The sequence below is a fragment of the Sminthopsis crassicaudata genome, chromosome 1 (assembly GCF_048593235.1).
Source record: "Sminthopsis crassicaudata isolate SCR6 chromosome 1, ASM4859323v1, whole genome shotgun sequence".
NCBI lineage: Eukaryota > Metazoa > Chordata > Mammalia > Dasyuromorphia > Dasyuridae > Sminthopsis > Sminthopsis crassicaudata.
Genome location: NC_133617.1, coordinates 515,021,077 through 515,038,461, shown reverse-complemented (window position 1 = coordinate 515,038,461; position 17,385 = coordinate 515,021,077). Strand labels below are relative to the sequence as shown.

Sequence of the window (17,385 nt, the reverse complement as noted above, 5' to 3'; positions counted from 1 at the left end):
AATAACACATGTTGTTCTGGCCCTTGAGAATCCAAAGACTGAGTTCCTGGCACTGCCATCAGAACTTTTGCCCGGGGGAGGAATGGGAGGTAAAAGTGAGAGGAAACTGGATAATAAAAGTAGCCACCTTCTGCAAGATTAATGAGCTAATTAGTCATAAACCACTTTCAGTTCAGGGACCTATGAGCTCAGAGAATACAAAGGGTTATGATTTCATATGGGCCACTCTATGTAGTTAAAACCCCCAGGATCATTTATTCTTGATGGCATCCAACCTAGTTGCTTTATTTAACAATCTTCTCATTCTTCCCTCTATTCCTTCTCCCTCCACCCTTCCCCCTTTTAAAATGTGGCTGTGAACATGGTTGGAAGTGGGGGGAAATCTGTTTTTTAAATCTTTTCTTTATAGGCATGCAGGTATCTATGAACTAGTGTTATTTTTTCTCCCTGTTCTCAGTCCCAGTTACTAATTATCTTGAAATTGGCAGGATAACACAGCTCCTTATGGTGCAAGATATGTGGGCTCCATGGTGGCAGATGTGCACCGAACACTGGTGTATGGAGGAATCTTTTTGTATCCAGCCAACAAAAAGAGCCCTAAAGGAAAGGTAAACACTCCTGCTTGAGGATTGGACTAAGAAAGTGGGTTCAATGTGCAGGACAAGGCAGTTTAAATAAAGTATGAGGAAGGCAGCTTTCCCTATCCCCTAACCTCACCCTCCAAACCCCAAGGTTGCTAATGAATGGTTGAGAAATACTAGGGCGTATTCTTTGATTTAAAGGTAGTTATACTTGAAGAAGCCTCTCTCAATGGTACAGAAGATAGAGTGCCAGGCCTGGAGTCAGAAAAACCTGAGTTCAAATTCCGTCTTACTAGCTGTGTGATCTGGTCAAGTCAGTTAACTCTGTTTACTTCAGTTTCTTCATCTGTAAAATGAGCTGGAGAAGGAAATGGCAAACCACAGTATCTCTGCCAAGAAAACCCCCGTGGGATCACAAAGATTCCAATGTGACTGAAATTCAGCTAGACAAAATACTTGAAATCAAAAGTTGGGGTGGGGCTAGAGTGTGAACTAAGTGACCTGTGGAAGTCACTTCCATGTTTATGATCCTTTGATTTTGTCACTGTACAGAATTTCCAGTGTGAAAACTCTTTCTACAAATGCAGATAACCAAATAGTTTATAATTTGTATTCTTAAAGAATTACCTGGTTTAAACAAGTTGTCAGAGGTTACATGACAATTATTTGCCAGAGACAATGAAGAAGGGACCCTGAAACTCTAAAAATCCTTAAAGGAAAAAATTTTCAACTCTGCCTCAGTGAGGGGCCCTACCAGAGGGAAATAAGACAAACAGTTTCATTCTGTTATCTAGGTGGGGTTGGTTCAGTCCTGAGCAAAAGAATTCCAACCCTATTGAATTAAAGAAACTCATTCAATTCTTCTCAAATTCCAGCTCAAGCTGAAACCCAGCTTGTAGATGAGCCTCTTTGGGACTTCACCCATTAGCCCCCTTCATTTTGTAGCCAAAGCTTCCATTATAAAAGAGCCGATCTAAAATCCTCTCTTTGCAGAGGTTCTAAACATGCTATGCCATGCTAGGCTATGCCCAGGAAGGCTCTGTCCACTGGAATAATATTCTTTTCCAGTGTTATCCTCTCTTTACCTTCACATATTTCCCTAACGAGACTTTATGCTTCTCTCTGTTGGGATTTCTAATCTTACTTCCCAATACCTATATTAAACCTCTTTTATCAATCTAGGTTTTCATCTTTGTAAATTCCTTTACAGAGAATCCCTGCACCGCCAAAAGGGGGTTCCTTAAAACTCCCTACCCTTGTGCCGAATTCCAAGGGGGTACAGGGGAGCCAAACCTCTCCATTTGGTTCCTTCAACCTCGAACTTGTCACTAGACCTTATCATTTAACTCCTTGACCACCAGAAACCCTAATCTCACTTTGGTTCCCTAAATCTAGACTTTATCATTTGATTCCCTACAAAAGGGAACTCCAAAACCTAAACCTCATCATATTTTTGTTTCCTGAAAGGGAACCCCCAAAACTAGACTTCACCTCATCAACATGACTTGAACCCAGGACCTTTTGACTACAAATCTGGGTCTTTACACTGTTCCATTTTCTATTTGATTGTTTTAAAATAATTTTATAGAGATAGACTATTAGTTTGTGGGAAACTTCATTCTTGCAAAGAAGATGGGGATCTGTTGTGAAACTTGTCTCTTAGATATCATACAATTATTGACAATATAGACCTAATATGACATGGCTCATGTTTGGGTTTTTCTCAACTATTGAATATGATTTCTTATATGTACATTTTTCTACCTTATTTTAAATGGGATAATGAAGAATTGTTTCCCTTTTAAAGTACTATCTACTTTCTTTTGTCCTCATATTATTAAACTTAATCTGTACAATTAACATTTTCTCCATTATTTCCCCAAAACTTTCTTAAGCCTGAGAACAAAAACCAAAACAATATATCAAGCCCTGTCTTTGTGGATTGATGATTTCATAGGTTTAAATATTCACACTGAAAATTTAACCATCAACTCCCTCAAGGTGTGAGCTGGCTCCTGGATGTCTCTAGTTATAAATGCTAAACTGAGGAGTTTGTCATAGTGCAAAGAACACTAAATTTCGATGCAAATTCAAGTCCTTCTTACCTAAATTACTTTATATGAATCATCCTCTTTGACCTGGTTTCCTTCCACCATTAAAGCCTGTGACCACATTGTTTCCTGACTTTTATTTTCTAGCTGAGACTCCTGTATGAGTGTAATCCAATGGCCTTTGTCATGGAAAAAGCTGGAGGCATGGCTACCACAGGAAATAAAGCTGTGCTGGATATTGTTCCCACTGACATCCATGAGAGAGCACCAGTGATTCTGGGGTCCCCTGATGATGTGAATGAATTCTTAGAGATTTACAAGAAGCATGCTGCCAAGTGAAGATCTCATCTTCCTACTCAGTCCAAGACACCAAAAAGAATTGAGCCAAATATCAAAGGGCGCTCTGTGAACTGATAAACTTCCATAGCACACCAATACCAAAACACATTTTTTATTTCCCACAATTCTTTTGATACACAAAATATTGTATGGTGCTTTGGGCACCCTAACCAAAATGTAGTTTCTATAGTGCCACAAATGGGAAAGATTTTTTGAGAGGCGGGGAACCAAAAGAGAAAATAAATTGCTATTCCTTTAAAAAAAAAAAATACATCATTGATTTGTGTTGAATCTTATAATTTTGTCCTCTCATACCCAATAGTTATTTGTATTTGTGACATCTCTCACCACTTCATAAATTTTAACTCATAAGTCTAAGATATCTATTTCTATTTCTTACTAGGCACTATACTTATAAGATAGATAGTGGAAAATGTTTATTATAGAACTTTAATCAAGGAGAAAGTTTTCCCATAAATGTGTTTAGCTTGGTCACAGAAACAAGAGTTTGATTTTACTCAATTTTGATTTTTCTTTATAAATTTCTGACTATTAAATTTTAAGAAGTGTGACAATAATCTTAAAATATCATATCTAAAGTGATGCTCTAATTTAAGTTTTAAAGAAAAAATGCAACTTAGGTACGATCAAATATTTTTTCCACATCTGGAATTGTTAATAATTACTACTTAATTCAGGGCAGCTATTAGTACAGTGAATAGAGTGCTAGTGCTGGAATCTGACTTATCTTCCTGAGTTCAAATATTTCTTTAGACACTTAATAGCTGAGTGACCCTGGGCAAGTCACGTAACATTGTTTGCCTCTGTTTCCTCATCTGTAAAATGAACTGAAGAAGGAAATGGCACACCATTCCAGCATCTTTGCTAAGAAAACCCCAAATGAAGTCACAAGAGTCAGACACAACTGAAAACAATTGAACAACAGCAAGTACTTAGCCCAATCAGAATTGGATTTGCACTATCTCAAGCACTGAATTTGGAGAGAGAAGACATAAGTTCTGGCTCTGCTTAGCACTTAAAAGCAAACTTGGGCAAATCACATAATGTCTCTGGGTCTCAGTTTTCTCACTTATAAAATAAAGGATTTGACTAGACAATTCCTAAGTTTTCTTATAGACGTAAATCCTATATTTCCATGAACTGATAGACTTTAATTGCTATGGGTATATAAGACAAGCTACTGGTATGCATTCCTGGTATCTATCCTCCTAATTCTTTTGGGGATGTGGATGTAGAAATACACACACACACACACACACACACACACACACACACACACACACACACAATATGGGGAGAGGGGTTGAACCTGTAATTTTATTAACATAAAAAACTCATAGGCTAGGAGACTCCCTTAATCAATGCACATCAGCACCTTCTCTACAACCTACAAGTGACAGAGAACTTTCTAAAATACTAGTTCTATGAATTATGCAGGATCACACAGCCAAAGTGTAACTCGAATCCAGATTTTGACTTTCAAATTGGTATTCTACCCTCACCATACATATATATACACACACACATAATGTTTGTCTTCCATAATGTCTTAGAATGAGAAGAATCTCATTTCATCCAATGCCTTCTTTTTTAGATGAGGAAACGTAGGTTATGACTAGCAGGATTACACAATTACTTAATGGCAGAGTCAGCTCTGTGTTGCCTCTTTTTGTATCCCCAGTATTTAGCACAGACCTGGCACCTGGTGGTACATGGGTGCTTAATAAATGTCAAGATTAAGTCCCTCCCCCCATTCTGGGACCTGTGATTTTATTTGTCCTCTTAAGAAAACTCCCTATAGCCAACTAACATAGGCCTCTCTCTACTATTTGGGGAATAGCCTGAGGAACTGAGAGGCTGTGAGGAGCCCATAGTCATAAAGGTAGTAGGATCAGAGGGAGAATTTGAACTCCAGACTAGCCTTCTACCCACTTTGCCATGCTAAGTATAATACACATAAAGCAGAAATGTGAAAGCATTAACAATAGTGAGGCAAGGAGACAGGTGCTGGTAGAGAGGGTGGGTTTGTAAGGGTTAAGAGGATCAAATGAGAATATATATATATACTATATTATATTAATATATAATTAGTATATGTTTACATATGTGCATATACATAAAGCTCTGTGTGAACCTAATATCCTTTATACATATATGCACTATATAAACATGCTTATATATGTGTGTGTAAATGCTAGCTATTATTAATTTGCTTATACTTTAAAATAAGAACAGAATCTCCCAAGTTTTTATGAGAGGAAGTCTTTTTTTTTTTTTCCTCTTCAAATCTTTGAGCCTGTTGTAACTGGTACTTATATATATATCTCTCTAAAGCCTGCAAAATGCACCTAATTTTCTCATTTGATCCTCAAAACAAATTTGTGAGGTATGTACTATAGGCATTTTTTTTTAACAGATGAGGAAACTGAGGCTTGGAGTGGTTAAGCTGGCTGTTCAAACATTCAGTAAGTGTCAGAGTTGGGATTTGTTTGAACACAAGTATTTCTAAATCTGTCTCTTTTTCTGTCCATCATACTCTGTCCATTATTCTATGCTGCCCCCTAGTCACTGAAAAGGGGAAAAGATTGAACAAAAATGCCAACAATTTAAGTTCCTGATCTGAGGAGAAGAGAAGGGAAGCAGTTTCCAGCTGCACTTTTCTTCCTGCTGAGAATCACAATAAGCCACAGGGATGAGAGTAGAGGGGGATTGGAGGGGATAATGGCAATCGGTTTATGGATCTACCAGGTATGGCTTTCCGATTTCTGATAAATACTGATCTGCTGGTTGAGAACCCCAAAGCTACAAGAAATATTGTCTTAAGTATCAAATACTTAAGTATAGGCAAGGATAACTAGGTGGCACACTAAGTATAGTGTCAGACCAGGAGTGAGGAAGACCTGAATTCAAATTCAGCCTCAGACACCAGCTCTGTGACCCTGGTCACTTAATCTCTGCCTCAGTTTTCTCATCGGTGGGATAGGTTAATGATAGCTCCTACTTCTGAAGGTTGTTGTGATGATCAAAGAAAATAATAATCATAAAATGCCTGCTATATAAGAAGCACTATAAAAATATTATGTATTAGAGGCAGCTGAGGGGAAGCTCTGGGCCTGGTGTCAGGAAGGCTTCCAAATCTAACCTTAGCATGTGACAGTAGGCAAGTCACCAAGCCACTTTCTGCCTCAGTTTCCTCATATGTAAAATGGGGATAATAGTACCTACCTCCTCCCAGGGTTGTTTTGAGGATCAAATGAAATGATTATAAATCATCTGGCACATGATAAGCAGTATAAGAATCTTAGCTGCTGTTATTATAGTTGTTAATTATACTGCAACCAAGGTCTATGTGTATCTTTAATTAAAATACCTCAAAAGAAACATGAGATGTGCAAACTTAGAGCTATCACTACTTCAAATGTTCATTTGGACTATTTGTGCCTGAACTGTTATGTTATGTTACTCAGATCAACCATAGTTGGACACCTTTACTCCAACATAGAAAACTGTCATTTTTTGTGAGCATTAAGGACAATAACCAACCAAACAACCATATATGCCTTTAAGAAAATAGGCATTTCATTCACTCTTTTATGGACCTTTACAAGTGACTGCAATGCAGCTCCCACATTTATTCATAGCCAGCAAGAACTTTGGCATTTGATGAAAGGTCATCAGCTACAGTTACAGACTGTGTGAGTAACTCAACTCCTAACCTTTCAAAGTAGCTGCAGTGGGGTATCACTGAGGCACCTGGCTGTCAGTTGTAGGCCAGATGGTGCTAGAAATAGCCAAACCTCCTGGGCTCCCTTTGCCAGCCTAGGTTACACAAAAGTTACTTAAGAACACTTTAGTTCAATGTTTCGGTATAATTTCATTTTCACCGAATAGCTGACATCAGAATTACCTCTCCCCCAAATTACAGATTAGATCAGGAAAAAACCCTAGAGAGATTCGTTAGGCCAAAGAAGGAAATGAGACCTAGGTCACATAGCCAATTAGTTATCTGGCCAGGAGGAGGCTACTAATTCCCAATCTAATTCCTATTTTTCACCTTATCACACCTTAGTTTTAAGCACATACAAGTTTTATTGATATCTTTTGTTTATACATCAATTTCAACTGGCCTCTTGCTGAAAATAAGACAAATCTTCTCACTAAGCAATTTATTTTTTAAAATATTTTTTAATCTTATAATTATAACTTTTTTTTGACAGTACATATGCATGGGTAATTTTTTACAACATTATCCTTTGCATTCCCTTCTGTTTTGATTTTTCCCTTTCTTCCCTCCATCCTTTTTCCTAGATAGCAAGCAGTCTTATACATGTTAGATATGTTATAGTATATCCTAGATACAATACATGTGTTAAGCAATTTATTTTCTTATTTTTTATTAAAGCTTTTTATTTTCAAAACATATGCATGGATAATTTTTCATCATTGACCCTTGCATAATGTTGTGTTCCGAATTTTATCCTCTTTTCCCCCATCCCCTCCCTTAGATAGCAAGCAATCCAATATGTCATACATGTTGGAATATATGTTAAATCCAATATATGTAAACATATTTATACAATTATCTTGCTGCACAAAAAAAATCACTTAAAAAAAAGAAAATGAATAAGAAAACAAAATGCAAGCAAACAAAACAAAAAGAATGAGAATGTTATGTTGTGTTCCACACTCTGTTCTGTTCCCATTGTTCTCTCTCTGGGTGCAGAGGGCTCTCTTCATCAATGCACAAGTGGAACTGGTTTGAATCCTCTCATTGTTGAAGAGAGCCATGTCCATCAGAATTAATCATTGTATAACCTTGTTGTTGCCATGTACTTGCCATATCTCTTGATTTTGCTCATTTCATTCAGCATCAGTTCATGTAAGTCTCTCCAGGCCTCTCTGCGTTCATTCTGCTGGTCATTTCTTACAGAACAATAATATTCCATAACATTCATATACCATAACTTATTTAGCCATTCTCCAGTTACCAGTTTCCATCCACTCAGTTTCCAGTTTTTTGACACTACAAAAAGGGCTGACACAAACATTTTTGCACACATCAGTTCCTTTCTGTCCTTTAAGATCTCTTTGGGGTGTAGGCCCAGTAGAAACACTGCTAGATCAAAGGGTATGCACAGTTTGATGATTTTTTGAGTATTCACTAAGCAATTTTATATCCCATTCACTATGACAAGCTAATCTAAATCTTCGCTTTTCCCCTCAAACCTCTTATGGCATGCCTACCCTTCCCCCATCAGCTGAGGTCCTCTTTTCATACTTTTCATTTGAAAACATTGATATTTGTGTCTTCATCTCATATTCTCTGACATCATCCATCACTCTCCTCCTCTACTCTGGTTTCTGATTAAAAAAAAATTGGTCAGTCTTCTCTCCAAAGTCCTGGGACCCCAAACCCTATTCTCTTTGGCATTATCCAGAAAAATGTCCTTATTATCATCCTGACTCTAATTTTCAATTTTTCTATCTACTAGCTCCTCCTTTTCTTTTTTCTTATTAGTTTTGGCTTATATACTTTTTTAAAATTTTCAATAGTATTTTATTTTTCCAAATACATGTAAAGATAGTTTTCAACATTCATTTTTGTAAGACTTAGTGTTCCAAATTTTTCTCCCACCCTCTCTTACCTTCCCTCTCTCCAAGATAAGCAGGTGCTCTGATGTAGACTGCCATTCTTTTAAACATTTCCATATTTGTCACATTATACAAGAAAAATAAGGCTAAAAGAGAAAGAAAACCACAAGAAAGAAATAAAACAAATAAAAGCAAAAATACTATGCTTTGATTCACATTCAGTATCCATAGTTCTCTCTCTGAATGCAGCTGGCATTGACTGGCTCCCTTTGTACCACTTCTTTGGTGCATATAAAATCAAGTCAAACCAATTCAAGCTAAGATACAATTATGATAAGCCTACTATGGTGCAGGAACTGTAATAAGCACTGAGAATGCAAAATTAAAAAGAAAAGGCAAAATTTTCCTCCAAAACAAAAACATAAAGCAATCTTTGCTCGCTCCCAAAGTATTCAAAGTGCAATGGGGGAGACATGAAAACAATTATACACAGACAATCTACACAAATGATGCATGGAAAATAATCACAGGCAGAAATGAGCATTAAGGAGGACCAGGAAAGTTTTCTTTAGAGAAGATGGAAGTTTAGCTGATGCTTAAAGAGAACCAGGAAATCCAGGAGACAGATCAGGGATGACAATGCTCAGATTTGAGGATTTAAGCTAAGGTCACAAAGGACCAGGTTAGGATTAAGTGTAAGAAGACTGAAAAGAAAGAAAGGGAATAGGCTATTTAGAATTTTAAAAACCAAAGAAAGGATTTTATACTTAATCCTGGAGGTGACAGGGAATATTTCGATTTGTTGAATGACATATTGGATAACATAGGCTTGTAAGTTTAGGATGATCATTTTGACAGTTGAGGAAATGGGAATGGGGAGAGATCTGAGACAAGGGGACCAAACAGCTACTCTTGCAATAGTCTATGCATTAGATAATGAGGGTTGTTGGTACCCAGCTGATGGTAGGATCGGAGGAGAGAAGGGGTCACACACTAGAGATCTTTCAAATGTAGAACCTATAGGACTTGGTAACTACTTGGACATGAGAGGTGAAAGAAAGTGACAAATCATATATTATAACTCTTAGTGACACTTTGGAAAGATGATGGTACCCTTCACAGTAATTAGAAAAGAAAAAGTTTTTTGAAAAGAAGATAATGAGTTCAGTTTTGGACATATTAAGTTTAAGATATCTATGTGACAGCATTTCATTATTCCAGTATTGGATATGTGAGACTGACTAAGTTAGGACTGGATAAGTAGATCTGAGAATCATCTATATTTAGATGGCAATCAAATCCTTGGGAGCTGATGAGATCATTAAGTGAAACTGTATAGATGGGCAAGAAAAAAAAACCATAGTTATTGGGAATGACCTTGATGAAGGTCTAGCAAAGGGCATTGAGGAGAAAAAGGAGAGAACCAGAAGAGAACTTAGAAGAGAATATCAAGAAAAAGAAAATTATGTGTCCAAAGACTATTGAGAGATTATAAAGGAGAATTGAGAAAAGAACATTAGATTTGGTAATTAAGAGATCATTGGTTATTTTGGATAGAACAGTTTCAATTGGATGACAAGGCAGGAAACCAGATGACAAAGAGTTAGGAAGAGACTTGAGAAGAAAGGAAATGGACTCAGAAATCATAGATGGCCTTCTCAAGGAGTTTAGTTATAAAAGGGAAGGACTAAAAAGGGAGGATAGCTATTGGGGTTAGACAAGTAAAAAATAACCAGGTCTCTCCTGTCCTTAAAAAAATATTCTTTGGGCAGCTAGGTGGTACAGTGGATAGAGCACCAGCCCTGAAGTCAGGAAGACCTGTTTTATCTGGTCTCAGATACTTAATAGTTCCTAGTTGTGTGACAAGTCAACCCCAATTACCTCAGGAAAAAAAAAAAAAAAAAAAAAATATATATATATATATATATATATATATATATATATATATATACTCAATGCATCCTACTATCATCACAAGGGATCAACCTATATCTCTCTTCTTTTCAGATAAATTCATTAATATTGTCCTGGAGCTGTCATTCTGCAAAACATTTTGAAACTATACCCCCAAAATACAGAATCACATATAGTTTTTGACCTAGTAATACCATTACTAGATATGTACCTGAAGAAATTAAAAAGGGGAAAAACCTATACGCACAAAAAATTCTTAAATTATATTCCCCTTTTGTTTCTCAGTCATGTCTAGCTATTCAGGACCCCATTGGCAGAGACATTGGACTAGTTTGCCATTTCCTTCTCCAGCTCATTTTACAAATGAGAAAACAGGCAAACAAGGCTAAATGCAATATTCAGGGTCACACAGCTGGCAAGTATCTGAAGCCAGATTTGAACTTGGGAAGATAAGCCTTCCTGATTCCGGCCTGGCACTCTATCCACTATACTACCTAGCAATTTCTTTCATATTTCAGAAAATTGAGGGTATTAGGGATCAAGCACAGAGAAAATGATCTATGAGTGTGATTGAATATTTTGTATCTTGGTAAGGAAATGAGGCTGTCAGTAGTTAATCTATATATTAATAAGGGCAAGAGAATCCAAGAACTCTCTAAAACTAAATGTGGATTTTATGCCTAAATATGAGGAATAGAGAATTCTTTCCCACTAAGATATTGAATATAAAATATGGCTATGGGGTATGTTATTTCTTTTTATCATAGAAACTGCATAAGAAGCAAAGGATACAAAGACACGCATGAACAAATGCAGGAAATATAAAACATTCATATCACCCATTACATATATTATTTGTTGTTGTTCAGATGTTTCAGTCATGTCTGACTCTTTGTGACCCCATTTGGAGTTTTCTTGGCAAAGACACTGGACCAGTTTGCCATTTCCTTGTCCAGCTCATCTTATAGATGAAGAAATTGAAGCAAAGGGGTAAGTGACTTCTCCAGGATCACACAGCTAGTAATTATCTGAGGCAAGATTTGAACCCATGAATTTGGGTCTTCAGATTCCAAGACTATTCACCGCACCATCTAGCTTCTCCCTCTTCTACCATCGCCCCCATCACATTATGGTCCTCTTAAAAAAACACCTTGAGCTTCTAGCCTGTCTGAGTAACACACAGAAATTATCATGGAGAGTTGGTTCAGATTTTCTGGCCAAATAGGGAATGGCATTCTCTAGCTTTTTATAGAGTAATTCTGAAAGCAATTCGTTTTTTTTTTGTTTTTTTTTTTTTTTTTTTTTTGACCTAAGAAGCAAGCTATTTCAGAAATCACCACCCTCTTGTTGCCTAAAATCTGAATTCAGGAATTGTCAAACCAGATAATCACCAAAGTTGGAAACATTCCTTTCTCAGGCTCATTAGTGCTAATATGTTCAGAAGAAATGAAAAGGAAAAGAAAGCAGTTAGAACTTCTAGGTTTAGGGACAATAGTTTCAAACTGTGGGAAAGCACATGCCTCTCATTACTTGTGCTTCTGCTGAAAGACACCATTTCTTTTGGGAGCAGAAGAGGATCTCCTTCCTTGCTTGATGTATTGCTCTCTAGGAGGTTAAGGGGAAAGGGAGAAAGGGGAGGGGTGCATAGAAGGCATAGATTTATTAGAATATTGTCTATGCTGACAGATGTAGTTATTGTTATCAGCTGATTTTATTTCATTGTTTTGATTGTTAGAAGCAAAAGTTCATTGAGTAGAGGGAAGGGAATGACGATATAAAAACAAAAAACATCAATAAAAATGGATTTTTTTGTGTAAGGGAGAGGAATTGGGGAGTCCCTGATCAAACTAGGAGATTAATTAACTTTATTATAGAAAATGGACCATTGTTTGAAGACAAGTAATGTGACATAGGTAACTCCTGATTATTGTCTGACAGTATTACATCTCCTTGTGGCCTTATTTGTAAGGAAGTAAAACTTTTTTTATGTTCCAGAGCTCCTTCTTCACCTTTCCTCTTGTACTTTATTCCGCAGGTAGTGAAGAGCTATTGGGGATGGCAGGGGAGAATAGGTAGTGTGGAAGAACTTTTCCCTTTTTCCCTGTTCTCCACTGGAGCAAGAGGGATGGGTTATAACTGAAGAACTTGACAGTGTGCTTGGACATAGTCTGAGAGGGGAGGTCTCAGACATAAGCATCTGAACCACAATAACCTATAGAAGAGGAGGGAGAAATTTTGAATTCCTTAGGCAGGGTCACCCTGGAGTAGAATTCTCCTGGGCAGTCTCAGTTTTGTAATTACTTCACAAGTAACTCCAAGCCCCAGTAGTTTCTAAGTTTGAAAGTTTAAGCATCTTACTTCAGAGAGAGATTTCCTGATATAACGTGCTCCTTGGAGAAAGAAGTGAGCAGTCCATATGATTCCAGGGCAGTGTCCTATTTGGGAAGAAAAATCAATACTTGGACTGCTTGGACATTGGGGTGCCAGCTGCTTAGCTATGCTTAGATATTAAATATGGGACAGGGTCTATTTGTTTATCAAACTCCAAAATCTGGTTACTTTCCTGGATACATCTACACCACAGAGAAGTATTAAAATTCTTGAGGAGACTTATAGTAATAAATTAATATTTATATAGTATTTTAAGTTTATAAAGCACTTTATATATGTTAACTCAGTTGATCCTCACAACAACACTGTAGGTAGGTGTTAAGGTCATCCCCATTTTACAGATGGGAAAACTGAGGCTGGGAGAAGCTTAAGTGACTTGCCTAGGGTTAACCCAGATAATAAGTATTTGAGACAGGATTCAAATTCAGGTCTGTCATTGGCTCTAAGTCTGACACTCTATCAAACCATACCATTTATGCTGCTTATGTAATACTAAGTAATGGCAGAGGTTTGTCCCGACAAAAATGCTAAGTTCAGTTCTATTATGGAAAGAGTTGATAGTTATGGATAGGAGTTGATTTGAAGGCTTTATGAGTCTGTGTTTGTTCATGAGCTTCTTTGAATCTTTTGAATATCATATAATCTCTATGGAGAGAAATAAAGACTGTCCCATATTCAATACTCACATTATACATTGGGTGACATAGGATTGAGGCAAAGAGGGGGTGATGGGAGGTGAGGAGGAAAGAGAGGGACAGGGACAGAGAAAGAGATTGGATAGCAGCACTTGCTACTTGGCTTGTGTAGCTTTGGAAGATATCCAGGATAAGAGATTCCAAACGGCATTTCCCCAAGGTCTGTTCCAAGGCATCAACATCACGTGGCTTCTCTTAAAAACAGTGACATGAACATTACATGTGTCTCCCTTAGCATTAATATAGTGAACTGGGAGCCTCAGCCCTTGAAAGAATAGAAAGACTTCTTGCCTGGAGAGGAAAATCATTTGAGATTTCTTGGTCAAAATGTCAGATAGAAGCCCCTTTGAAACCGATATGCATACCCTCACCAGATTTGTTATGGAAAAGGGTCGACAAGCTAAAGGGACTGGAGAGCTCACTCAGCTGCTGAACTCCATGCTGACAGCTATCAAGGCCATCTCTTCCGCTGTGAGGAAGGCAGGCCTTGCACATCTGTGAGTACTAATGAGAAAAAGAAGGCTGGGCTGGGCTTGGGTAGGTTAGACTATGACCAGATTATAAAGTAAAAAGGGTGGGGGGGAAGGGTCTAAAGACTTTTGGGATAGACCAGAATCTTGGCCACATATTGGCTGTGTGATCCACGCCAAGTACATTAACCTTTCCATGTTTCATGCTGATAACTTTCTATGACTAAGTTATAGAAATGTTGTCATTCTACATTGTGGTGGGATTTTCCCCACTAGGAATTCCATAAATTCTCAAAGTGAGGTCCAGGAACTCATATAGAATGGTTCAGAGTCCTTTTCTTTCTCTTTCTTTTTTTTTAAATAATAGTTTTTTCTTTCCTTTTTTTTTTTTTTTTTTTTTTTGCTGAGGCAACTAGGGTTACGTGACTTACCCAGGGTCATGCAGCTAAAGTCATAGAGTTTTAATGAGAAAAAAACATTCATAAAGAGCTCAATAGGAATGAATGATTTCTTATATTTTTGCCTTTTGCCTTGGTGATTACTTCTTTTAATTTCATTATCATTCTTTAAGTATTTGTTGAGGATCCACTTTGTGTACAGTGCCATGTTAGGTGCTGTTTTTTGGGTCCCAACAAAAGGCTCCTGCTTATTTGTTTGGAAGGATTTGACTTCGGGTTTGAGATTGAGGGTATTAAAGTGTAAACATTTAATCTCATCTAGAATTGAATAAATCTGCTATCAATTAATCTATTCAACCAGCAGGTGGCAGGCATAGCCTATGGAAACTAGCCTTGGGTTTTCTGAAGAGTTTTGTTTGCTACTTATGAGGGTATCTTCTGCTTTTCATGTCACCCCCAGCTGCCCAAAGTATGTCAGTAAAATCTGGTTTAAAATAACTATCTGTAACTTCAGATTAACATTTGATTATTAGATCTAGGTGGCAATCAAGAAGATAAATCAAATCAGGAAGCATTTATTTGATGTTATTCAGTTGTATCTGATTCTTCATGACCCTGTTTGGGGTTTCTTGGGAAAGATACTGGAGTAATTTGCCATTTCCTTCTTCAGTTAATTTTACAGATGAGGAAACTGAGGCAAACAGGACAGTGACTTGTCCAAGACGTTAGTAAGCATCTAAGGTTGGATTTGAACTCAGATCTCTAATCACTGCTACCACCCAGCAGCTGCTAGTTTTATTAGGTACTTCCTACGTGCCAGACACTGTATTAAGTACGGGGAATACAAAGAAAGGTTGAAAATAATCAGTATTTTTGACGAACCCATCTTCTAAAGGGGAAAAAATATAAACTATGTACATACAAGAGCTGTAGAGTAAATTGGAAGTAAACTCAGAAGGCCATTCGTGGAACTGGGGAGATGGAATGAGAGGGGGACCCGAAAAGTCTTCTTGGGGAGACAGTTAAGTCATGAAGGAAATCAAGAGGAGCAGGTGTGGAGGAAGAGTTATTTCAAGGATTAAGAATAGCCAGTGAAAGGTTATGGAGCTGAAAGATAAGAGTGCCATATGTGAGAAGCAACAAAGATTGTAAAGTATATGGTAGGGAGAAAAGTATTAGAAGACTGGATAGAGGGAAAGAAGACATGTTAAAGATTTTAAAAACCAAACAGATAATTTTATAATTGAGCCTGACATAATATTGTTATTGGTATTCCATTGTGTCTGACTCTTTGTGATCCCATTTGGGGTTTTCTTGTTAAAGATATTGGAGAAGTTTGCCATTTTCTTCTCCAATTCATTTTAATTAATTAGTTAATTTTTAAGATGATAAAGTTGAGACAAATAGCCTTAAATGACTTGCTCACGGTGTCTGAGGTCACATTTGAACTCAGGTTTTCCTGACTCCAGCCCTGAACTCTATCCACTAATCTAGTGATACATATTCCAGGATATGTATCACTTAGGAGTGTCATAGTCAGACCTGAACTTTAGTAAGAATACTTTGACAGCTGAGTGGAAGATGGACTAGGATGGGAAGAGACCTGAAGTATAGAAACCAACTAGAAATCTATTATAATAATCCAAATTTTAGGTGAAGAGACTATATCAGCAATGCTACTATGGCAGAGGTAAGAAGGAAATGGAGTTGGCAAGAGATTTTACATATGAGGTGAATGAGAATGAGGAGTTCAGGGTGTAGATTGTAAGCCTGGGTGACTAGGAGAATGGTGGTGCTTTATGGACTAACTGGAAAATTAGGGAAAGAGAAAGGTTTGGAAAAGGGAGAGAAAATGAGTGCTGAAATTTTATGAAGGAAAACATTTTTGCAAGTTTTAAGAACACTGGTTAATGTAATCACTGCTCTTGAAGACTCCAGGTACATAATGGGACATACATTTTCAAACATAGCCAATATATGAATTTGATTTGCTTAGTTACACTTATTGTGACAAGGGAGAGCTTCAATTTGGAGAGTATATTTGGTTAGTGGATAGTTATGATGATTTTAAGAAAAGAAGAAAAGTGTCAATGAAACAGTAAAAATACAAAGAGGAGAAAAAATCATTTGACACAAGGAAGAAGAATAATTTTGTTGATGTCATGTTATATTTAATATTCTCTTAAAGCAGGAGATCTTAATCTTCTTCATGTCATAGGCCCCATTGGTGGTCTGGTGAGAAGAATCCCTTCTCAGAATAATATTTTTAAATGTATAAAATTATATACATATATATATATGAAGGAAATCTGATCATAAAATCCATAGCCCAGTGAAAATATATACTTAACATTATCAGAAGGCAGCAATAAAACATATATATGTATATTTATAATTTATACATATATGTCTTATTCTAGTGCTTTGCCATAGTGAGGAGGTTACTTGGGTTTTCAAAATCTTTTATCTCTGTAAAATCTGATCATTGAAAAGGTTTCAAGTTGGTGTGCAGTGATGGTGGTAGTTGCAAAGGGTGATCATGAGGAAGACAGCAAAGGAAGGGATTTTTTTCTACCATAAAAATTCATGAAGATTATAACATGTTTTAGTGAGATTTCAATCTGAATTAGTATAGGTACTGCCTACATGGAAGAAATTACAGATCTTTGAGAAATTGAGGTATTTAAAATGTTTCATTAAAAAATATAGATAGCTCTTTAGGGAAAGAGGAGAGATTGGAAGAGGAAGAGAAAATGAATGCTGCAATTTTGTAAAGGAAAAATTTTTTGCAAGTCTTAACATAAGAACACTGGTCAATGCAATGGCCATCACTGCTCTTGAAGACTGATTAATAATCATATTCCCCATCTTTTGGCAGAAAGGCAGTATCACATTAGAGAGAACTAGAATTAGAAGAAGGTTCCCAGTGAATT

The 17,385-nt window shown here is 36.9% G+C and overlaps 2 protein-coding genes across 2 annotated transcripts in view; both read left to right on the top strand.

The window, feature by feature from the left end:
• Window positions 1-3,240, top strand: part of FBP1 (fructose-bisphosphatase 1) — a 33,049-nt gene extending 29,809 nt beyond the window's left edge. The window contains exons 6-7 of the mRNA XM_074281674.1: window positions 489-608; window positions 2,780-3,240. Of these exons, the coding sequence (XP_074137775.1) occupies window positions 489-608; window positions 2,780-2,971 (312 nt within the window). The 3' untranslated portion in view covers window positions 2,972-3,240. The remainder of the gene's footprint in view (window positions 1-488; window positions 609-2,779) is intronic.
• Window positions 3,241-13,832: 10,592 nt separating this feature from the next.
• The window catches only part of FBP2 (fructose-bisphosphatase 2), a 59,765-nt gene continuing 56,212 nt past the window's right edge, over window positions 13,833-17,385 (top strand). Inside the window, exon 1 of the mRNA XM_074281673.1 lies at window positions 13,833-14,081. Coding sequence (XP_074137774.1) covers window positions 13,912-14,081 — 170 coding nt within the window. The 5' untranslated portion in view covers window positions 13,833-13,911. The remainder of the gene's footprint in view (window positions 14,082-17,385) is intronic.